This window comes from Corapipo altera, unplaced genomic scaffold, assembly GCF_003945725.1.
Source record: "Corapipo altera isolate COAL_440 unplaced genomic scaffold, ASM394572v1 1, whole genome shotgun sequence".
In the NCBI taxonomy this organism is placed as follows: Eukaryota; Metazoa; Chordata; class Aves; order Passeriformes; family Pipridae; genus Corapipo; species Corapipo altera.
In genome coordinates this window covers 12,800,500-12,825,382 of record NW_020884873.1, presented here as the reverse complement: position 1 = coordinate 12,825,382, position 24,883 = coordinate 12,800,500, and the positions used below count along the sequence as shown (strand labels likewise).

Here is a 24,883-nt window from a genome sequence, read left to right as displayed (position 1 = left end):
TGTAAATCTGAGTGATTTTCAGTGAAGCTGATTCCCATGTGTGTAAAACTAGATATTTCAAAATACCCCATCTAGGTCTTGAAAGACACACACAGTATGTCATGGAATTTTTGCAAGTATTTATGTAGGTTAGATACCTGAGTTCCCTAGAAACAGCTTTTCTATTCTTAAACCAGTAAATCAGAGTACACAGAGAGATGAGGACAATGGGGATATTTTGAATTTACTTGGAGAGTGCCTGATTCTGATTGTTATATTATTAGGAATCAGTTCAGCTATAAAACTACTTCAAGTATGTGTCCATTTGGTGGGACTACGCTTTGAGTGACTGATAGTTTGACTTGAAGAACTAATTTCCCAGGATCTAGTGACCTACACCTGGAAGATCCGGCTTTGGCGAGCTTCAAAGTCTTCATGTCGTGGATCTTGTGCAAATGCAGAGCAATCAGAGGCTTACAGCACAGCTTAGGTACATAGAAAACAATGCAGCACATAGTCAGGGGCTGGAGAAGTGACATGAAATCAGCGCTGAAAGTCAGTGGTGGGCATTTTGGGAGAGTCTTTTAAGAGCAGGAAGAGTATGGGCACGTTGGATAGTAGGAATCTGACACCAAAGGTCAGGTAGGATTGAAACAGATGAAAGAAGGGAATCAGAAGATACATTTGGTTTTCAAGTGTCCAGCTTATGGAGTACATGTCTTTTTGCCCTGCTAATGACATTTTAGGGTGGCATTTTAGGAAGTGGTTACTCTGATCTGTGATTTAAGAAAAAACGCTTTATCTGCTTTTGTTTGCCTCTTCCTTTTCATCTTGTTTTTTAGCCTTCTCTATTTCTCTTGTTCCACAGTTATGACATTTCCTCTTTCTTCTCACTGTCACAACGCATTTACCCATCTGTACTTTGCAGTACTACTGAGTGTGCTTCATTTTCCCAGCACTTCTTGGCCACTTCTTTCCTGAACACTGCTTTAGTTTGATATATTCAGTCACTTGTGAATATTGAAATATGTCTTCAGAGTTTTATACCATCTTGAGAAGTAGAAATAGAAGGGTAGTGCTGAATTGCCTACTAAACCTAAATGGACAGTTAAGAAAAATCTACGTGTAATATTTCTTGGCTGGCTAATCACAACTTGAGAGAAAAAGAATTTTTGTTGTTGTATTGTTAGGACACACATTGTCTTGTCTAGGCCTCAGGAGCAGCATGTGCTACCAACCCTGTAAAAGCTGAGAGTATGAAGAAGTCAGTTTCTGAATTTGCCTTTTTATTTTCTGACTTAAATTTTCTCTCTGCAAAGTCAAATTTTCTCTTTGCCAAGTCATTGCAATCCCCTGCTCTGATTTCCCTATCTGTAAAATAGGAATTACGGTTACTGACCTACTTTAAGGCAATGACCATAAAAATGACTGGAATCACAGTCATGGCAGTCAGACAAAGCAGTGAGTTGTACTAGTCCGCAGTTTTGAAAATTCGGGGTTTATAACCCCTCAAAACACTTATGACAGTTTTAAAAATGTTAATTTTGTTTTCTTCCTAACTTTGTTCTGAACTGTAACATTTCCTAGATGTCTTAACTGTGTTTTCAAGATCTTTTTGGAGTAGTTTACTAGAAGCTTGGTGTTTCTTGTGATGAAAACTCAAATTTTCATGTAATTCAAACCACTGTAGCTTGTGATCAAATAACAATAGTTAATGGTTCTGAATGGATTCAGTGCAAAGTCTCAGGGAAGTAGCAATTAGTCCCAACTGTATGCTGTTAATTATCCTTGTGGATATATGCATATAGTTGTCTCAAAACACTGCTTTGTGTGTAGAGCAGCAGTAAGCTTGTGAATTGACAGCTCAAACTGCTTTGAACACTTCGATCAGAGAATTTGAAAGCAGTGTGAAAGAGAAATATTTGCCCAGAGTTTTTAAAAACCCTTAGGAAAATGGGAATCTTTTTAAACATCTTTTCAGACTTTTATGTATTCAAGCAGGACTTAAAGACTGTAAGGAGGGACCTGCAGCATCCTATCACAGGGTGTAGCAGTGGATATGCTGCCCTGGCACCTGGAGCTGTTGGACATGGAAGGGCCAATAACAGACAGGCTGGAGTTGGATGATACATTCCCAGCAGGTTGCCTTTGGGTGCAAGGCCCTCAGAATGTCACGAGCCTTTGATTGCTCTGCAGGATGAGGACAGTGCTCTCACCTCTTTGGGCACCCACACCAGGTGTGACAGAGTGGTGACTCTCTCCTGCACATGGAGATCTTTAGTGAAAAAGAGGCTGCGGTGCTGCGAGGCAGATGCAGTGTATGATGCCATGATTGAGGAGGAGTCACAGGAACCAAAAGCAGTGCTTGAGGAGTGAGGTTTGGTTGATCTGGCAAACCCACATGTGTAAATACACTGAAGCATTTTTATGTTCATCAAATAAACCACATCCTTGTGAGTATATATTATACTTCCTTCTGTAGTTCTCCCATCTGTGTTGTGGTACCCTGAAGTAGTTATCATGATGTCGGTCTTGTAGAGGAAATCTTCCTTGCAGAGTTCATTCCTGTAGTTCTTCCTCCTTGCAAGCAAGCCCTGATGCTGCGTCTGGCATTACTGCTGAGTTCTGTGAATGTTGTGTTTGTCATTCTGTACATTTTATTATCTGACCAATATATAATGCAGCAAGCAAAGACTGTTAGAAAATTCAGTTTACTCAAGTTACAGTGCTGAGGCTCTTGCAATGGTGTATGAGCAAAGTGTGCACAGCTTAGCTTCCTGACTTACTACTGTCATAGTAAGTGATTTTCAGAGCTTTACTATTATTTCCAGTTGTCCATCATGCTGTAGAAATGGCTGAGCTGGGATCTTCACTTGAAACAAAATGCCATTTAGGAAAGTCTGGAGACTGTTGTGTCTCTACTGACTATTAGAAGGGATAAACAGTTAAGCAGGTTAAAGGAAAGTAAGATGCAGTATTTTGTCACTGTAAATAGGTTTCATGTCATGAGTCCAGACAAATCTGTCTAGATACGAGGGGCGGTGGTGGCCGAAGAGGAGTAAAAAGAAACACATGCTGTTATTATAGATATATCTGGAGAGGGGACAGCATGGGAATTGTGAAGTGTAATTCTGTTCAGCATCTGTGTCTCTTTGAGCAGTTGTCTTGTAATTCCAGAATCACACAGGTAAAGCTGCAACAACCTCTGGGGCTCACTGCCTTTTTATGTCCAGACTCTTAAGGAAACTCTTGACAATTATGGAATAGTCTTGGTTTATAGGTACCACATTACATGGGAATCAGGACAGCTTGAATCTGTCCAGGGCTGTTCTAGGTTGTGCTTCATAACAGTGTTACTTCTCTCCACAAATTCAGGACACCTCATGTCTTCATTTTTCTACAGTGCTGCTTGTTTCATTTTCCTGTGCATTGCCTTCACTAGGCTGTGACTCAGTAGATAGGTGTCGGGCTCTCTAGGGTATGCATGAATTTTCATATTTATTATGTTGTAGAGCTAACCCCAAGTGTTCAGAGTTCTTAAATTAGTTCTTGCTTAAATAGCAAGTAAGCACCGATACAGTTTTTCTTTTAATTGCTTTCTTTTAATGTGTAAGGGAACTATTGTGTTCCCTTTTCAAATGATAAGACTTTTTTCCCAAAACCTTTTAAGGAATAAAATTTAAGTTAGCATTTCATAAACTTGCAGTTCCACATAGAGGAGCTTCAATAGATAGTAGAAAGGATAAACATTTGCAATAAACTGCAGTTGTCAGCACTGACTTCTGTGAAGTACTGTATTTTTGTTCTGTATTCATTGTAAGTATGCATCATATATCTCGTACCTTCCTGAGGCCTGTTCACTGTATATTGCTAACAGAGGTAATCAGCACATTACCACATGAGCACTAATGTGTTAACAAAGGCATGGGAGTTGGTTTTAATATTGTCTATAAAGTTGGAGTTGTCGCCATGCCCAGAAGCAAGTTGACATTGCACTAAGCAGGATCTGGAGATTTGAGGAAGCATAAATGTACCTTGCTGATAGTAATTGTTTTGAAAGAAACTGGAGAGATTGTTTCCATACTGAACTAGCCATCCTATTGTAGCTGCTTTTACTGCTTTGCAGTGGAGCTTTGCCTAGTGTCTTCTATTTCTTGAATCTGTCCTCTGCTGAGCCGTTCCTGTTTATGAGGATGGAATGCCATGCTGTGAACCAGCAGCAGGGCAAGCCATATGTTAGCCTGATCTTGTAAAGTGCTGCGCAGCCTGATCACCCTGGTGAGGCTTAGCTCCTTGCAACTCTGGATTCATGTTTCCAAGCCATTTAATATGCAAACCTAAGCCTGTGGGACTGTGCCATTTACTAGATTGCTGGAGAATTCTACTTTGTAGGAAGATGATAAGCACATATAAATCGAGCTGCATAAAACAGTTGCACCAAGACCCAGTTCTTTTTGTGCTGTGCCTGATTTGAAGGTAAATGTGCTGCCTAGTTCTCAAGGGATGGGAAGACTGGAACTTCATGGACTTCATGGACCTTCTCCTTAACCTGTTTTTTTTCCTCATTTATGGGGCATTAAGCTTTCCCAGATGTAAGCTAAATTTTAGTTTATGTCATTCTGCACGTTCATAGTGCAGACCAGCACAGACCTTTACCAGTATCTTCTTGTTTACATGAAGTAAACACTTCTCTGTGCTGGTTACTTGTAGGGTTTTAAAAATGCCAACTTTAGCAGGCATAGGAAAGTTGCTTTGCAGAAAGCTTTGTTATATTGGGATTGGAATTGGACATGCTGGAGTAGTTCTGTGTCTGTAGATATTAATTTATAGCTTAACTTCATCCTTTACATGCCTTCAGATTTGTAGTCTGTTAGACAGCTGTCTATGGAAATATCTTCAGACTTCAGCATATTATTCCTTAGAGTTGATTTTGGAAAAATACAAAAAGATACTCTAAAAATGGATGGATTACCTCACTGGTAAATGGTTAATGGCGTGGATATTTATTGCAAAAAGGTTATAGAAAAATCATGCTTTCTTCTGATGATATGGACAGCTTCATGAATAAAGGTAGTGAAGGTAGTGATAGTGAAGAAGGTGGAGTCAACACAGAAAAAATCACATGCCTTTTCTCTGGCACTAGATCAGAAAATAAGTTGGACTTTTTTTTTTTTTTTCTGACTTATTTGAAGATAGGGTGAGGTACAGAAAGAAGTTGAGAATTAAACTCTTTTTTTAATCAATGGTTTTTCATTTTTGGTAGATTAATGATAGATTGAAGACACAATTTCCATTACCTTACACATTTGAATTGGACTTGGTGAACTCTATAAAAACCTATTCCTAGGGCTATCATGCCAACCAAGGTTAAAGAAAAAAAAAAGTCAGCATATCTGTAGTCACTGCTGATTGCTTTATGCTTATTTACATACAGTCTTTTCTTCCCTCCTTCCTTTCTTCCTTCCTTCCTTCTGGTACACTTTTTTTACATTAATGCTGCAGTAGTGTTTTCCCTGTTAAGTAAAACCTTTTAGTGCAGATGACTGTATGTGCAAGGCCCAGTACTGGTTAAGTTTGCCTTGATTTAGAATACTTCGATTTCTGTTCAGGATTTTATTGAGTTTCTGCCTGATATTTCATGAATAGCTCTCCACTCCATAAATGTGTGATGAATTCTGAAACGTTAAGGTGATGTGGAGTCAGGATCATATCATAGTTTTTTCTTTTGCTGTGGTATACTGAATTTCAGTCACTTCAGGATAAAGGAAATGAATGCTGCTGTATTCCGTGGGAAAATGTCTTGCAAATAGATTAAAACCTGTTAAAATGATTTGCCTGGATTTAGTGGATCTGTCAATTGAAGCAATGCAAATTCTTCTAAGACTTCTAAGTCTTGAGGCTGATTGGTAGCAGAGTGGGGGGAAGGGGAAAAGGCTGATTAGGAAGAAATGGAAGGAGGATTAAATCAAACTTTCCCAGATTAGTGTGCTTAGCAATGCGGTATTACCACTAGGTCAGCAGAGCACTTTGCCTGCTTCCTGTTCCTTGTGCAATGGACTGAGTTTCAACTTGATAGCTTGATTTGATTTGTTTACAGCTTTTGGGTGTGTGCCTCTGTTTGGTTTTGTTTTGATTTTTTGTTTGTTTGTTTGTATTTTCCCAAGTGATACAATGAATGACTTTGTGCCTCTAGTGGGAACTAAGTCTGGCAGGTGTTGGGAGAGAGGATGAAGGACCCAGGATTAACTCTCCCACATGGGGTAGGGATTGAGTAACAAGTTGTGGTGTTCTGACACAAAGAACTGAGACTATAAATGAGAAATGCAACCTACTGGCAGCAGTGGGTTATGAATGATGCATGGAACTGTTGTCCCAAAATCAGCCTAAAATCCCAAAGTAAGTTTAGTGTCAGGCACATCTGTCAATTTGTTCTGTATCTGGAGTAGCATGCTACAAATTTCTTCTTGGCATCTATAGTTAGCTGCTGTTACCTGATCATGTACTTGGGAAGGTGTTGTTAATTTACACCCCTTTGAGACCCTCAGGGTTTCTGTATTCCCCTGTTATCCTATCACATACTCCTGGGGAGTAGTGATTGCTGGAAGTTGCTTATTCCACACAGCTCTTTGCATTGCTGTCTTCAAACTGTCCCATGTGTATGTCCCATATGATGAGTAATAATGCTCCTTGTTACCCTTTGAATATTATGTGAGGAAATTGAGGGTTCAGTCTTTAAAAACCAGACTGGTAGAAGCTTTGGGGATAGCTAACAAAAAAGGATGCCTTTGGTGTCAGCCCATTATTCTGAAGCTACTTCTAGTGTTAACAAGTTTAACCCAGAAGAATGTATTTCCCAGCTTCAGAGCAGATAACACAATTGCAGACTTTGCAGGAATAAGTAAATTGAAACAAAAAGTGGGGGGGAAAGAGGCATGTTTCTAATACTCAGTTTGTTTCAAAAGATTTCTCTCACTCTGACCCAGCTGTACATCTTACAGATGGCATCACAGTTGCTGTGTGAGGACTTAGTCTTCTTGCAGTTATTACTCAGCTCTCTCTTTGAGGTTGTGTTTATGAAAAAGGTCCCACGTCTGAGAACCTCTGCTTCTTTTTGTAATCTTAAATTCCACCCACGTGCATACAAACAAAAAACAAACCCCTTTTAATGTCATGTTATACATGCAAGGAGTCCCATCCTTCCTGTCATCAGCTCATTGCTTGCTAGCTCCACTTTGAAGGTAGTGAAGTCTCTCAGATGTTATTGTAGCTTGGGGGCAGATAGTTAGGGCTCGTTCCTATCCTTGCCTGAGCCCTTAACAGGGTTTGTTTTTTATTATAAAGCACAACCTTGGAAGGCCTCTACTGCCCCATCTCCACCCACCTCTGAGTGTTACCACCACAGTGCTTTAAGATGGTCAGAATCATGTCACTCCGTTTTTCCTGCCATGTGTTCACGTACAGCTGCTGTTACCTGGGCTGTGGCTGGCTGTGCTTTTTTCTGAGTACTTGGGTACTTAATACTGACTAAATGTTTGGGCCTTGATGCCCATATTAACCCTCCTTCCTGACATGTCTAGGTGGTGTGGAAGCATCAGGATGTAATACAGTATGTCAGACGTGGCATCAGGACAAAGTAAAGGGTGTTTCAGGATCTCTGGCCCAGATGGTTTACTGTGCTTTGCTCTGCTTGCTCAAGATGACAAAAGACAATAAGAGAGCACACCAACTCTGTCCCAGTTTTAATGGTTTTCTCTATCAGCCCCAGTATAAAGGGTTCTATTAAAGCAGTTCAGAGATTGCTTCTAGTTTTATAAACTCTCTATGGCCTTATGTGTTTGGAGACAGGAATAGCTTGTGTTAAGGTTAAAATTAAATTAAAAGTGATTAGTTTTCTGCATTACTGAGGAAAAGATCTGACAGGGATTAAGACAGATCCCAGTTACCCCTTCCCCTTTTTCTTTTATTCTGGTTTTAAGTCATTGTTAGCAAATCAGGGATACAGCAGCTGATATACCAGTGTTAGAAATACATTGATTAAAGATTGACATATCCAAATGCTTGTCTGGTTTTTCCAGCTGTTAAGCAAAATTATATGCCTTCCCTACAAGTCTTGCCTTGAGTAAGCACCTCTTGAGGATGTGTGTGCTTTCATTGGCTGGTGTAGCCATGAGAACAGAGATGAGCTGTTTTGTGCTCCTGTATCCACTTAAAGCACTGTAATTACATTGGCACATTCCCTGAGCATGAATGCATTATGAAGGCCCTTCTGCTGGTTCTCTTTATTGATGTAGATTTTGGGGAAAGATGATTAACCAATATGAAACATTTTTATGCTGGAATGGTGGCTTATGTGTTTGAGGTTGTTCTAGCTTTGTGATATTTTTGGAGTGGGGGAAACCCAAACCCAAAACTAACCCCCAAATCGTACTTCTATTCAGAGTAATTAAACCGTGTGTTGATTAGGTCTGAAGTATACCTGTTATTGCTGCTTCTCTATGCAGGTATTTTGGGACTAGTTGCTTACACACAATTGAATGTTTGTGTGGGTAGGTTCAGATTCAGTGAAGAAGCTGGTAACAAAGTAGTAGTAACAGCAGAGCTAAGGGCTTTTCATTATTTCTATTAACATGTCAATTTTTTTTGTAGAATGAAATGTGTCTTGCCACACAACAGCTTTCAAAGCAGCTCCTTGCCTATGAAAAGCAGGTATGTCCAGCATATGACTTTGATTTCTTTTCTGCCTCAGCACTTGTGAAGAAGTCTGTGTAAATAATGTGTGTTCCAGAAGTGCTCAGGGCATTCGCTTTACTTAGTTTCACGTCAAGGCTGTTGTGAAATTCCCCAGGATGTTGAAGGGAGTTAGATCATTCTTGAGAATCTTAAAAAAACCCAACCAACCAAAGAAAACCCCCCAAAAAGGTGCAAAATGTGAGTGAATAATCTTATCAAGATACAAACCGGTTTGCTCCTGTTAAGTGACTGTGACTTTAAAATGACTATAATAAGAATTAAGTGTTGTCCAAAATCCATTTAATTTAAAACAAGAAGAGCAGGGTAAAAGGATGTGTATTAATGAGTTTCTTTTCTTTTTATTTAGTTTTATCATTTATTGCATTTTGTAGGAGTATTCATTAGCTTTGTAGTAAAATATGTGTTGTATTTTATATTCACCTTTATTGATTTACAGACCAAATATGTGTTTCTATTTCCAGCATTTTGCCTTAGGCAAAGGAGATGAAGAAGTGATATCTACCCTTCATTATTTTTCAAAAGTTGTGGATGAGGTAATTTGAGTTGCTAATATTCTATTCTTACAATGTAGAATATTAGGTGTTTTTCTTTGAGTCTGTCCTTTCGATTCTGAGCCTTTCCACTGAAGGCTGGAGTGTCATTCAATTCAGGATAAGGAAGTATAATATCATCCTTCTGTAATGTTAAGAGCTGTTTCTGTTACTTCATTCCATATGCTGTCCTCAGAGGAAAGCTGAACTTCTTAAGGGAACTTAAAAAAAGGCTGAAACAGGATGTGTCACGTAGGCTGGGGCAATTTTTTATTTAATTCCATTTAAAAATAATATTTACATTTCTAAGCTTTAAATACTGTAGTTTGAGCCAAAACTTGCCAGGTATAGATGCAGGGCAGCTGTGAATTAGTAAAGTTGCAGTTTAGTTGCCATGAGATCCTGCAGAATCCGAAGATGTCTGGGGAAGGCTGCAGTGCTGTGTGGTGAAAACAGGTTGGGTACTGCAGCTGTGTACACTGAACACTTCTATTCCCTGTAGGATTCTGCTAAGTATTGGGAGTCTTTCTAAATACTTCTGTTGACCTGCCCATATAACATTTCAAGATAATCTTAGTATTGAGCTCCTTCTTGCTTAAGTATCATTTGTCACATCACTCTTTCTGCTGTGAGCAGGGCTGTGCCATCAGAGATGTGTTGTTCTTGTTAGTCTACTTTCAACCTTCATTAAGAAAGCAAAAGTCTGTATTGAGGTCTGCTGTTTGGGACAGGAAATAGGGTTGTGGGGCAAAAAGTAAGTTAAAAATTTTAGAGCCCATGGATAACTCTAATGATACAGTGAGAGGAATCCCAAAGGTTTACTTTTTCTTTAGGCTTCTCTCATTGCACTGTGTGCTCTCAGGGGATACTTCAAATTTTCTTGTCCCCTGTTGTGTTTGTGTTCGAGGTAACCCTCATGAATGGAAAGAGTCTAGTCATCATGGTGGGAATGTAACTCCATGGTGTAGAGACTAACAAAAACAGGTTAATAAAGGCTAATTACAGTTTAAATCCTATTGTGTTAAGCATTAAAATTAGGGCAGTCAAGTGAACTGCCCTAAACATTATGTGGGAACTGAAAAGTTTTTGGATCCATGAAAAATACCAGGCAGGAATTAAACATTTAGGAAAAAATCCCCATCTGTATTGGATATCTCGAGAAATGTATTTTAAGCATTGAAGTATGTTATATCTTTTTTTTTATTTTTTTTTTTTGTCTGCCGGGCATAAATGGCAGGCTGGGAAGTGTTTTTTTATTTATTTACACTGTGTCTTAGAACATTCCTCTGTTCTTTGTTTCAGCTCAATATCCTTCATTCTGAACTGGCAAAACAGCTTGCGGATACAATGGTTCTCCCAATAATACAATTTCGGGAAAAAGATCTCACAGGTAAATTTTATTCTAAGTTTTCATTTTCCTCACATGTTCCTTCTTGCTTATTTCATCATAAACTGAAACATAATGCCATGTAATAATTTGTTCTTTGATGATTAACAGAAAAGTTTTTGTGTCACTTTTTTTTCCTGCTGCAAAATTTCACTGACAGGTGGATGCTTTTACTCAGGCAAAAACCAGTTCAAGTTCACCACATAACATTTTGTGCACCATATGGTGGAAGTTTGAAAATACACAGCTTTGTTCTTTGCTGGATCGCTCTGCTTTTACACTAGTCAATTCTCCTGATGTCACTGATGTTATAATTGTCTGAAGAAGGGCAGCTTAGCAGTGAATCTGGCTTGCAAACAGTATTTATCCCACTTCAGAAATTTGGGGCTGTTAGACAAGCATAAGCAAGAATTTTTTTTTAGATTCAGAGACTAGTATATTCCCTCTCTTTTGAGGAAACAGTCCTCTTTAAATCCTTGCTGTGCAAGGGTGGTTCCAAGTAACCTGATTACACAAATTTGGAAATTCATTATTAAACAGCAAGGCAGTAATGCAAACATCTGGTGTAATTTCAAAAGAAACAAGCTCATATTGAAGGTCAAGGACACTCTTACCTACTCATGCAACAGAAACATGAGTTTTTATTGCAGCATTTTCTTTCTTTCTTTTTTTATTAGAGTCTACTGCTCATTCCACTAATCTCAGTCCCATCTATGTACTTTTTATAGACATCATTTTGATGGGAGACAAAACAACTATAGCAAAACAATGACTTTTAAGTTCTTTATAGTATCTCATTTGAAATTGTGAAGACATCCAGATATCTTTTTTAATGACTATCTTGTTTATCGCATAATGTCAAATATAAAGCAGGATTTGGATGGTATGATGTTGGTTCTATAAACACTTTTTCACCTCTTTAATGGGGCTTCACTGATAGAGTAATTCTGTTTCCATGTTTATGGATTCTTCCCTCTTGTTGATAAAAAAATACATGAAAATGCATATAAAGCCTGCAACTAAAGCCTCACTGCTTCATGACAAAAAAATGAAAGTTTCTTCAGCTTCCCTGGAAGTCAAAATTTTTTTTGTTCTATCCATCGCAACTTCAGATTTTTTCTGACGCAGTTTGCGCAACAGCATTTTTAGTGGAGGCCTGGCCCTATTGAAATTTCCTTGAGGCATCAAACTAGGAAACAAGGAAGATTAACTGTGTTATTGTTTTTACTTTTAACCTTGTTACATCCTTGTATTGAATACTGTAAAAACCTCTAAGTACAAGTTAGTCACACGTGCCAAAAATTTCTGTCTTTCTGCATCAGAGTCATGATGAAGTGTCCTGGGGAGAAAAAAATTGTATGAAGCTGATTAATGAGTAGGGACTTAAAAATAATCAGACACCATGATGACCTCCTACAATTTCCCTTTAGTATTTTCACAGCTGCATAATGTCTGTTCTTGTGAATGTGCTTTCTTTGTAGCTTTTTTGAGAGAGTTTTGTCAGTTGAAGCATTCATTGGTGTGGACACTAAGAATAGCTTGTGCCCAGCACTTGTAAAGTTGTTTAGTTTGTCTTCTTTCTACCTGTATCAGAAACTCGTGGCCAGTGTTTGTTACATAAGTACCATAGCCAGCTGTCAGATGTGTTAGATGCATATTTCTTTTAATGGAGAAACTTAGCAAAAAATGTTTCACCTTGAGGAAGATTTATGTACAGGAAAGGGGCTTTAGTTCATACATCTCTTAGATGTATGGGTCTTAGATTTCTCAGTATCACATAAGCATTGTCAGGAAGTTGTTCAGAACTGCTGATCTTTTATTATAGTGGTCAGCCTTTTGTCATAACAGAAATGATGCTTCTTTGGGTAAATGACACTGGCAGATAAGGCATCTTTTTCACAGTGTCAACTTGCTCAATAAGTAAACTCACTTCACCCTTAATTTGCTCTCTGCCTATTCCTTTCTCTAGCAGCTGATCTGGTTTAGCCTTTTCAAGGCAGGGACAATGTATACATCTCTGCTGTGAAAGGGCTGGAAGTGACTTGAGCAATAAACGTGCCAGAAATGGTCTCAGTTGAACAAAGTGTTTACAGCAGTTTTTACTTCGAATATTTGATTTCTCTTTTCCAGAAGTAAGCACATTGAAGGACCTTTTTGGCCTTGCTAGCAACGGTATGTGTCCCTGTTTTGTTTGTTTCTGTTTGTGTGCACTTGTTATATCTATGCAGCACACATCACATTTCTAAAAACAATAATATTCCTTGTCTACAGAACATGACGTGTCCATGGCAAAGTATAGCAGGTTACCGAAAAGGAAAGAAAATGAAAAGGTAACAAACATTAAAAGAAAATGTTTTCCTCAGCCATTCTGTCTGCATCACTGTTCACTTAGGAACTTTGGAGAGTTCATCACTTAAATTCACAGCAGCTCGAGAGTACTTGTGATTTTGTTTCCAAGCAGACACAGAACTTTTCAACATCAACTCAGCAAAGTCACACCTGTTTCCTCCCAGGTTAGGCAAGTGATCAAATACTGTGCTAAACTAGTGCCCTTCGGGTCCATGGGAGCTCTTCAGGCAGAGGCCATCCAAATGGCTATAAATAGATTTGTGTAGGCCTACTGTTGTACAGCTGAGGTGATGATGCAGCATCACTGAATACAATTCATTGTGAACTGTCATGTAGCTTTGTGTCTGCTGTTTCTAAAGTGTTCCATTTCTTCATGTCTACCTTCCTTAAATTTCCCTGTTGTGGACTGTCATTCCACTTAACATAACTCTGTTGGTGGGATTGTTCTACATTTCTTCTTCTTTGCCCACTGGACCACTATTGCAAAATACATCCCTTTATGCCAAAAAGCATGTAACTGGCCCTATCCTAAGAGTGAATCAGTTCTACAGGATGGTCCTTGTAAGGAAATGCATTACAGAACAAAATGTGACATAGCATATGGTGAATTATTCATCTCTGATTTCTGCACTTGCAGATTTGTGTTGTGATCTCAGCTGCAAATAAATTTCTTGCAGAGAGATCAGATCCAGATTTTTACTTGTGGTTGTTACATAGTTTGTAGTCACAGGGGCTCCCCAAAAGCTTAAGCATCTTGACAGAGAAGGGTTTGAAGTACTTGCTTTGGGGTTTGGATTTGCTTTTTTTGTTTCTCATCCTTCCTTTTAGCCTGGAAAAGTTCTGTAATAGGAATTACTTGAAGATAACTTGAAAATAATCAGTAAATATATCCATATACACAGTAACACTTTTGTCAATCTCTTAATTTTTATTCAGCTTAAGGCAGAAGTGGCAAAAGAAGTGGCAAATGCAAGAAGAAAGCAGCACCTTTCATCTCTGCAATATTACTGTGCCCTGAATGCTCTGCAGTACAGGAAGAGAGTGGCAATGATGGAACCTATACTAGGATATACTCGAGGACAGGTATGGACAGTAAAGCATCCATATCATTTAGACATGTTTCTGGGAAAAGTAGAACATTGTAACTCAGGATTTATTGTGAGAACTGACAAATTATAACGAGGTGTATGTTGGGGGGAGAGGAGGAAAACAGCTTGTGTTCAGCTTGCCTAGATTTTAACAACTGATTTTTCACAGCTAAGCTATCAGTGCAGTAGCATTTACTTCCACTGTTTACTCTGCACAAACTCTCCTATGTAGCAGTTCCCTTCCTGGCACATAATGTTCAGCATACTGATGAGGAGTGTACACGATAGGGAACAGAGCATGCTCTGGAGAACTTGAAGGACAGAACAGTAGAGGGGATTGAGCAGAAGGCTGGCAAAACATTTTTCTAATTTTTATCCTACCAATAATTTGATAGAGCATTTCTCAAGTCTGTAAAATGTAGTAATACTGGTAATCTGACTCTCTGGGATGTAGGGAGGACCAGTATTTTCACAGCATTTGATTTTCATTATCACCCATTTTAAGGGTCTTTTGTGCTTTGACATTGATGAAAGAAAACTTTGGGAAAATGAGAAACAGGCTATGAAACAGGAAAAATGGATGCAGTGCTCTGTTTGGGACTGTAATGTGAATCATCATCATCTCCATTGTCCTGTCCTTTGCAGATCATGTGCCCCATTTGAAACAGGTAGAAAATGAAGATTCAGTCACTTTCTCCACCATGGGAGTTCACACTGCTTCTCTGCTGCAACCATCCTAAGTGAAAGAACTGCATTGGTTTCCTTTACTGGAAGTCAAACAGAACTTACTTTCCCTGTACTTTGACAGAACTGCTGTATCTCAGCACTTTATACAGGAAAGTCTCAGGTTGTCATGGGAATGACTCAGTAACCAGAAGCCAGTTGATATTGGTGCTTAAATATTGTGAACTGCCCTTCATCCCAAGCATATATTTTTTCATTAATTACTCAAAACATGTCTCCTATTTCACATTTCCAACAAATGAGTAGTCTGTAAGGAATTTGTGGAAGAAGTGGCTAATACAGGGTTCATTTGACTGAAAACTGACATCAGCGTGTGAGCTAGGCATGTCGGTCTATCATCAGTGGGATTTAGAGCTCTTCCCTCCTGAACTAGGCTTCAGAAATAAAATAGGTGAATCATTCTTCAGGAAGGCATGACTTCTCTCCTTTGCCTGTAAAGGGAGCCTGTGGTCAATAACACAGTTGCAGAAGTCGGAGTTACAGGTAAGAGGAAGGTGAGGGAAAGGGAGTAAATCACAAGTAAAAGTGGATGAAATAGCAAATAAATTGCTTAACATCCAAGAATTTGCTTTTCCATCTCTTTTCAGGGTAGTTCACTGATTTTTTTTTATATATATTTTTTAAACCTAATTCATTGCACACACATGCCAGCTGTGTTCGTGTTTCACTCGGTTGCCAGTAGGCCCTAATGATGACTGTGTGTCCCACAGCAGGTAATCCAAGGTCAAGTCTACACTGAATACTTTGCTGCTGTTGTGTGCTTGCTGAGCCATACCAGCTAAGAGAATTAATCTTCTGTCACAAAATGTGCACTTTGACCGTAGTAGCTTTTTTTAGCTCCTTCAGTAGAACAAAACCCATGGTAAATCTGTAGTCGATATAACCAATTGCCTTGGAGGCTTCTGCTAGCACAGCTACTACTACTTCATCACTTTCCTGACTGACTTTGCTGTAGCACTTAAAAGATTTTCATGTTGGAGTTGGTAGTCCAGGTTGGACTACTGAAACTCAATGCATGCTTTGTGTCCCACTTCCTTTGATATGGTGGCACTGCACACAGCAGCTCATAACACCACAAGACCCTATTCTGCACAGTGCTAATATGGGAGAAGCTACCCATTCCCTTATTTCAGTCATTTAGAAAGTTCATTGGAAATATACCTGTCAGCAGCCAACAGCTTATCTGTGTGTGAAAGGGTGGAAAGCTGCAAAAGTGGGAAGCACAAAGAAGGGCAACGCAGCTGTTTGACCATGTGTTTGATTGCCTGCCAAAACTATCCGTCATCGTGGGATCGCTGTGAACACTCCCCACAATCTGTTACTTGTCTGCCAAAGCCAAGAGATCTTCCAGTGTCTTTTTTTTTTTTTTTGTATTTTTTCAGATCAACTTCTTTAAGAAAGGAGCAGAGATGTTTTCCAAAAGAATGGACAGCTTTTTGTCATCTGTTTCAGACATGGTTCAAAGGTAATCTGGTACTTTTGTTTCCTTTTGTCTTCCACTGGATTCTGAGCAGTAGTTCTCTAACCTTCAGCACACTAACTTAGAGTGCCTCTGTTTCTTTCTTATGAGATTCCTTCCATGCTTGCATTGCATTGTTGGGCATATTTTGTTACAACAGTGGGTAGAAAGGAGATACATATGTACCTGGAAAGGAAAATGCTGTCAGTACACTACAGAGAGAACTGTTACAGTATAGCCAGGAACTATGTAAGTGTTCACATGCTTTCTTACATCCCTGTGTCTCTTCATAAGTACAAAAGTATGGAATTTGAGCTACACGTGGGTTAACAGTTAATATAATAGACCTAAAGTGCTTTCTGAATTAGTGGTATTTATACTTACTGGATCCTCTATAATAGTACTGTAACAATAATCCATTAACCTCTCAAAGAAGGATTTAGGGCCTAGAGTGTGTTTTGTAGCTACACAAGGCAAACAAAACTCCTCACCCTAGGGAACATATTCATTGCATCCAGTGTAATCTGTATTAGTCCACTGGGTCCAACCTGGTTTGGCCAAGTCCTAATTTCAAAAAACTGCCCTGCTTTTGTACTCCTAATTTTGTGATGGTTTTTTCTTACACCTCCCCTCCACTTCTACTTGCAGTGAAGATTGACATTTTCTTTAGAACTAAGTCTCTGTAAATGTAAACTTTACATTTAAAATGTAATCATAATAGAGAGAACATTAATCATAGAATCATAGAATGTTAAGAGTTTGGAGTGGACCTTAAAAGAGCACCTAGTCCCAACTGAATCCTTGACTTTATTGCTTCATACCTTTCATATCAAACTGCAGCTAAATCATCAGTTATTCTGACTCTGGTGGCATTTTAAATAATGCATGCTTGTTAATTTGAGAATTATGTTATAAATAATTGCTCTGTATAGTAGCTTCTTTCACTAAAGGATTCTTTACTTTCTGTTCTTTTATGTATGTTGTTTATATATCTTTGCATGCTCATTTCTGAAATAAATCCCTCTGCAGTCTGTGCAGCATTTTTGGAGACTGGAGGACAGATTTTAAACTCTATTGAAACAGTGCCCTTTGTTTAGTAAATCTAGAGCATCTTCCTTGTGTCTCACAGGCACAGTGAAGCCATAGAATAAGCCCTTGTTTTCCAGAGTCTGATGGATTTGAGTTCTGGATAATGTACAGTAGTAAATGCAGTACAGCAAAAATAGTCTGCTCAGTTATTTTGCTGAGTCTGTTTTTTGTGTTTTAAGTCTGTCACACAGTAAAGCTTGAAAGTACAACTCAAATGTAACTAGTGCAGGAGTGTGACATCTTGGGAAAAACTGAAAGAGAACCTTATAAAATTCTGAGCGTCAGTGTGCAGCGTAGCAATCACTGACACAGGATGTGGTTCCACAACTTCAGATTACACAGCCACTGAAAACTGTGCTGCCCACTCCTCTCCTCCTTTAGTGCTGGGGATCACAAAGCCTCAGTGAGTCAGATCTGCTTGCTTGCTAATCAAGCTAAAAGCTTTCTATTTGTCAGATTTGTTCTCTTGGAACAAGAAGCAGATGCGACCCTTTGTGCAGCTACAGAATTTCAGTGGTAGTGTGGTCTTGCATCTATTTAAGCTCATTGTGAAACAGTCTTCGTATTTAAAAGCATTTTCATTTATTCAGTGAATATTGCTAACAGTGTGAAAACACAGGAGAGAGATCACTACCATATTTTCAGTAACCAGTTGGCCTAATTGCCACAGATGGATATAACTTCATAATTGTCAGCTTTTCTCTCCTTTCTGCCTTGGAGATTGGATAAACACATCTTAGGAAGAGGAATCTGGTCTCGGGAACCATGAAGATGCCGGGGAAGTTCTGTCGAAAGCATTTTGTGGTGCAACAAAAATAACTGATCAAAAGATTCATTGAAGTAGCACTTAGGTAAAAACTGACAGCACAGTTCCATTTTATTTAAAAATGGAATTTAAATAATTCTTATTCTGACATACAGTGATAGAGTTCAAAGGCACTGGTTTGCAAAATATGGTCTAAAATATTTCAGATCTGATGTTATTACTCAGCCTTTATAACTCACCCTCTCATGTGACTTGGCTAATTGGCAAGAAGCACTCAGTTGGTCTCATTTTGGAAGTGATGTGGGATCTTAGGAAGTCTCAGCTTCCTCAAAATATGGAAAAGCCTCAAATAAGCTAACATGAAACAGACTAACACCATGATACAAGCTGGCTCTTCATCTGGCCAGTCAGACACTGCTTAGTGCTGACCTAAATGCAGCACTGTGTCTCTAGATTCCTTCAACAGTTACAGGATATCATCAACTTCTACAGAAGACTGTAGAGGAGGAGAGCAGGGGAAGAATCATAACCTCCTTGGCTTGCCCTTTTCCAGTCTTCTTGTCACTGTCAGAGACAGGATAGTGGACTTATGTGGATCTCTGGTCTTACTGTGTACACCTTATGTTCTGTGCTCATGTTCTTCAAAAGGTTTAAACACTTGGGCAGGAAATAGGGAGAAAATGACTTATGGCATAGCTGCACGTGTTAAGACTTTCTAAGGTATGCAATGGCAAGTATCCTTATGTTCTCACCCATGAGTTTTCCTAATAGGTATCCTAGCCTGGATACAGTTAATAACTCCTCAAGTTTGGAAAAGTTAAGAAAGAAATAAAATATTTGCTATTATTGTTTTTATGACAGTCAAAGAACAGCTGCTGCAGTATGAACCTTGAGAGGTCATCTAGTCCATTCTCCTACTGAGAGCAGAATCAGTTAGAGCAGAGTGATCAGTACTGTGTCCAGTCAGGTTTTGAGCATCCATCTCTGACTCTCTGACACATGGCACAAACAGTATCTGGTGATAGCTTGTGTCCATTGCCTCTCATCCTGTCACTGCACTCCTTCAAGAAGGGTCTAGCTCCATCTGCTGCATACCCTCCCATCAAGTAGTTAAGCTGGCTGTAAGACCTCCTTGTTAGTCTTCATGTCATGAGACTGAAAAGCAATTCTCACAGTTGCTTCTCATGTCACATGTTTTGGTCCCTTAGTCATCTTGGTGGCTCTTCACTTGATTTTGTTTCTGTCTTTTCCCGCACTGGGGCACCAGAATTAAACACAGTACTCCTGTTAGAGTCTCACAAGTGCTGAACAGATGGGAGTAATTATTTCCTCTGACCCATTGGCTATACTTTATCTTTGCACTACTCTCCAAGATAACCTCAATTGGTATTTTTGTTCATTTTGTCTTCCAGGTGTTAGCTGTATCCTGCTATAAAATGACTAATAATGGCTTTGGGTTTCTTCTTGTGTTGTTTTTTTTTTCAGCATACAGGGAGAGCTGGATGCAGAAGCTGAAAAAATGAGGGTATCCCAGCAGGACTTAATTGCACTTAATGAATCTGTTTACACCCCAGATTCTGATGTAACTTCACCTGCTATCAATAGAAATCTCATCCAGAAGGCTGGCTACCTTAATCTTAGAAAGTAAGAACATTGTTGCTATCTGCTAATTTGTTTAGTGCTGAGCAGTTGCTACATTTTTTTTTTAAGGTCATAAAGACTTCTCAGGTAATGATTTTTGAGGCTCCTGAATCACTGTGGCAGCTCTACTCTTTAGCCCCTGAGTATCTGTGTCATCTTTGGAAATGCATTTTGGAATCTTAAAGCAAATTAAAGGCATTTGAGACTATTTTCCTTAAAACAGAAGTTTACTTCTGGTTGAATTCGCCTACAGGAATAATTTTCTGCATTAAAGTGGCTAAAAATTGGAAACTGAGGGGGCTGGATTCAGATTGTTCCCAGATCTTAGGGCTAAAGAAAACATAGTGTGTACAAAAATAAACAGCTATTTTATGTAATTAATACATGTTTTCATATGACCTCTTTTACATAAACAAAAGCTTTATGAACAATGCAAGTGCATAACTTGGAGTGTTACCACACGTGGAGTTACTTCTGCAGATTTTCTAAATAAAATCTTCTGTCAACTTCTGTAGGAGTTATGTATATTGGTGGCATATAGTAACCCTGTTTATGTGATTGATTAAATATCAGTTTATTTTTGTTTGACTAATAATTTTTTTTCTCTTTGTGAGTGGACATTTATTAATTTCTCATAGTATTCTAAGAGTTGGATTACAGTATAATAGGACTCCGTAGCTAGGGAGGACGTGGTCTCTGAGATACTATTTGGAGAAGATTCTTTTTTAAATTATAATTCTCTGTGCTGAAATTGCTCATACTGCTCTTCAGCTTGAAAATACCTTTCCTTTTTTAATCCAGCTTCACAGAATCACAGAATCATTTAGGTTGGAAAAGATCTCTGAGATTGAGTCCAACCTTTGGCCAATCACCACTGTATCAACTAAATAGCTTAATAGTATTTTATGTCAGTTACTTAATATTCTTTTATTCCTTAACGAGAAGATACTATTTTTTACTTGGATGTTTGTAATTAATTTAATTCTTCAGCTTTCATTAAGAATTAGTCTTTGCTAGGAACAGGTGCTGCTTTTTCTTCTTAACATAGATCCATCATTAAAAAAATGCCAGGGTGAACATAAAGTTCTGATTAGCGTCAGGATATGTTTGCAGTTTCATACATGTTTGGAGTTATTTCTAAATAGTAATGAGTCTTTATCACTGCATCTTCTCTTCAGTAAAACAGGTCTGGTGACTACAACTTGGGAAAGATTGTATTTCTTCACTCAAGGTGGCAACTTGATGTGTCAGCCCAGGGGAGCAGTAGCTGGAGGATTGATTCAGGACTTGGACAACTGCTCTGTTATGGCTGTAGACTGTGAAGACAGAAGATACTGCTTTCAGATCACTACTCCTACAGGAAAAGCGTATGAGACAGGTTTTATTTGAGGACAGCCAGTCACACCTACCCCTTCAGATGCTCTTTTATGTAAAACATGCTTGGTGTAGTAGTAAGCTTTTCTGGGTTTCCAGAAGGGTGTTTCCAAATTAAAAGCATGTTCCTTCCAATCCTCGCCCACAACTGCCTGAACAGCACATGTGTTATCTTTTAGTTGCAGCTTATTCGTGATTTGTGTTCCTTTGATGGGAATAGATATAAAGCTTGGTGATGTTATTATAAGCCTTGGAGTCCACTCTTAGCTTATACACTTACACACTATGCTTATGTTCCAGGGGTATAACCCTTCAAGCAGAAAGCAAGAAAGAATATGAGGAGGTAAAAATATTTTCTTAGTGTTGTTACTGTTGTATACAAGTGAGCTTGAAGAGTTCAGTTTCATTTTTCCCTTCCAGTGGATATGTGCTATAAACAACATCTCCAGACAGATCTATCTCACTGACAATCCAGAGGTAAGAGCTTGTTTCTGTCTTTCAGTCCATTCCTTCCAACTTGCCTTCCCATTATTCTTTACATGGTAATGTAAAGTACATGTGTAAAAGAGCTGTTCTGTCTTGTTTTCATAGGCAGCTGCAATCAAGCTGAACCAGACAGCCCTGCAAGCAGTGACTCCCATTACCAGCCTGGGGAAAAAACATGAAGTTCACCACCCCAGGTAATGTTCTCCCTTGCATGTGTGCGATTTTAACAAGCCTGGGCCTCAAGACATCAGGATTGTCACTGACACCTGTAGACACAAGTCCAGGTCTCTGTGGGTAACACAGCTGTGAATATGGACACTGTAGGGCAGGGAGACAAATGGCAACCTATTGCTGAAAGTGAGCCCACACTCAGAGTTGATCTGCATTCAAGTTTAATATACCAGCACTTAATTTTTTCCTAAATAATATCATGTCTAAAAACGTGAACCAACCAACCAGAGATTACTTACTTATTAGAGGTCTCAGTAACAAATCAATAGGAAAATATCTTATTTTTGTGATTGTATAGTGGTTCTGTCTTGCTTTGGATTTTTGAATAATTTTGTCTGCCTTCCAGAGCAAAGGCAGGGTGTCACTGATTGAAACATATTTTCTTTTCCATTTTCACTTTAGCCAGGCTATAAAGAATATGGAAAATGATAAAATAATTCCCAGTGAATCAGGTGACATTCAGGACTCCACACAACTCATTGCTCCTGGAACACCAATTCAATTTGATATCGTATTGCCTGCCATGGAATTCCTGGACCAGAACAGAGGCAGCAGGTATGGCCGAGACAGTGATCAATCACTTTAACAGTGTGATTTTAGGGGAGAAGATGAGGTATTGCAGCATGTGTTTGTGGTGACCAGAATCTGTAATTAAAGTTTTAATTCTTGTTTCTTAGGCGTGCAAACCCATTTGGGGAATCTGAAGACAGCAGCAAAGATGAGGAGGAAGGTCAGTACTGTTTTTTCCCAGATAAAATTAGTCAGGATTTTAGACTGTCAGCTACCCAGTGTCTTATAAGGAAAACAACTGACACCATAGAGCAGCGGTAACAGATCCATAGTACCGCTAAGGTAGTTACCTGTCAGAAGCCAGTCTTTTAAACAGTGCTACCTGTGAAAACAAACACCTTTTTTCACTCCAGGCTGTATTCCAGATTAGGTTTATTTGAAGTATTTAAAGGCAAAAAGATTTTGTTCGCTTTTCTTTTGTCTTCCTTTTTTTTTTTTTAAGGTAGCTTTTGACTTCTTTAGAAAAGTGGTTGATGGTACTCTGTTATAATTCTGTTCAAGTTTGAGGCTGCTTTGTAGCCATCCCTTACCGATGTGCACTTTGAGATCCACAGTGTAAATCTCCCAGAGGCCCAGCATAAAGCTCCTCCCAGTGACCTGCCAGTGAAAGACAACAGTTCTGACCTTCCCTGAGCACTTGCAGGGCTTGGCCCTGGCTGTTCTCATCTTTGTGCCAGTCACAAGCACTGTCTGGAACCCACAGCCCAGTCAGAAAACTACTCATAAGAAGAACCAAAGCAGAACCTACTGATGTGAGCCCTCCCCCTGCATGAGCTGTCCCATTGTGAGTTAGGTGGGTTGCAAGGTGCAGACAGAGCTGTCGTGGCCTTTGAACAGTCACATTCAGCAGGACCTACTTTCCCTTGCTCACCACCAGCGCTGTACAGGGAGCCTGAGCAAACAATGGCTTTGCTGCATAATGGCTGCTTACTTGTAAGTCAGTCTTACGGTGACAGTCAAGGAGCAAGGAAGGATTTAATGAAAACCTCGTTGGACCCAGCTGCATGGAAGGTCAGAAGGATAGATGAAAGTGAAGAATGTACAAGGCTTAAAGTTTAATTTGACGGAAGCCAAGGCTTGTGCACAGTCATAAATTTATCACAGTTTATTTGCAGTTTATGTGCACCTGATAGCACAATGGGCAAGGGAATTTTACTAGCTAATCAAATAAATAAACAGAGACCAGTTACACTTTAAAGGCTCCCAAGCAACTGCAATCATTTCCTTCCCCACCTCCACACTGCTGCCTGTTCATGCACTGTTTAAAACTGGGTCAGGGCACTGTGTGGCTCATGGCAGGAAGCCACCGCTTGCAACGGTCACCAACCACAGGCTTACTGCTGAATTTCCAGAGTGAATAAAATAATTCCATAACTTGAGTTATTGGAAAATTAAAGTAGCACAGTGAAGGAAGTCATGCCTTTTGTCTTCCAGATTCGCTCCTGCAGCAGATGTTTGTAGTTCGGTTTTTAGGATCTATGGCTGTTCAGTCAGATGGCACGTGTGAGGTGATTTATGAAGCTATGAGACAAGTGTTGGCTGCTCGTGCCATCCATAACATATTCCGTATGACTGAATCCCATCTCATGGTCACCAGCAAGAACTTGAGGTACTTGTCAACATTCTGTTCTCTTCATACAACTTGTGATTAACAGAGTATTTTTGGTTTTGTTTTTCCAAGACATACGCTCTTTGAGGAAGCAAGATCCCCAGAGTCACTTTATTTAGAAAAAATGTATCCTTTCTTATGCTGTAGGATCTAGAAATCATCCTCCTGACTAAGTTGTAAGAACATCCTACCAAATTCTAGGGGATACCATGGGGCTATAAGGCCCCCCAAAGATACACTCCCTTTAGCTGGGATGTGTTTATGTCCCTCTGCATTGTGTTAGCCCATGCACTCAGGATCCTTTCTGAGTGAGCGATTCAGAAAGGTGCTCTGACTTGTGCATGTCAGGCAGCTGAGAGTCAGGATCTAGAGCTGAGCTTCGCCAATCACAGATAAAGCATCTGATTCTGTATGTGTTTCCTCAACTGTAAAAGTGCAATAGTGCTTCCCCTTCTATCATAAAGCCCCTTGAAATTACCAAGAATCACTCTAAAATAATTTTCTTTTTTTTTTTTTCCCCTGCATGTAATTGTAGGTTAATAGATCCTCAAACCCAAGTTACACGAACAAGTGTAAGTAAATTTTCTTTCTGAACCCAGTTTTCCACTGACTACTCGGTCACATGCCCTTGACCAAGCACACTGTATGCTGGTTAAAACAAATAAATAATTTCACTTTTCCAGTTTGAACTCACCACTGTGACACAGTTTGCTGCCCACCAGGAGAACAGGCGACTGATTGGCTTTGTGGTCCACCTCACTGAGACTCTGGGAGAAGAATCCATGAGTGCATATGTTTTTGAGAGCAACACAGAAGGGGAAAAGGTTTGC

The 24,883-nt window shown here is 39.3% G+C and overlaps 1 protein-coding gene across 1 annotated transcript in view; it reads left to right on the top strand.

Moving 5' to 3' along the window:
• APPL2 (adaptor protein, phosphotyrosine interacting with PH domain and leucine zipper 2) overlaps positions 1–24,883 on the top strand; it is a 33,623-nt gene that overhangs the window by 5,675 nt on the left and 3,065 nt on the right. Inside the window, exons 3-19 of the mRNA XM_027655361.1 lie at positions 8,626–8,685; positions 9,192–9,263; positions 10,563–10,650; positions 12,778–12,819; positions 12,919–12,977; positions 13,933–14,079; positions 16,211–16,293; positions 19,628–19,786; positions 20,962–21,150; positions 21,458–21,500; positions 21,578–21,634; positions 21,749–21,837; positions 22,277–22,429; positions 22,552–22,604; positions 23,879–24,053; positions 24,589–24,625; positions 24,737–24,877. Coding sequence (XP_027511162.1) covers positions 8,626–8,685; positions 9,192–9,263; positions 10,563–10,650; positions 12,778–12,819; positions 12,919–12,977; positions 13,933–14,079; positions 16,211–16,293; positions 19,628–19,786; positions 20,962–21,150; positions 21,458–21,500; positions 21,578–21,634; positions 21,749–21,837; positions 22,277–22,429; positions 22,552–22,604; positions 23,879–24,053; positions 24,589–24,625; positions 24,737–24,877 — 1,647 coding nt within the window. The remainder of the gene's footprint in view (positions 1–8,625; positions 8,686–9,191; positions 9,264–10,562; positions 10,651–12,777; positions 12,820–12,918; positions 12,978–13,932; positions 14,080–16,210; positions 16,294–19,627; positions 19,787–20,961; positions 21,151–21,457; positions 21,501–21,577; positions 21,635–21,748; positions 21,838–22,276; positions 22,430–22,551; positions 22,605–23,878; positions 24,054–24,588; positions 24,626–24,736; positions 24,878–24,883) is intronic.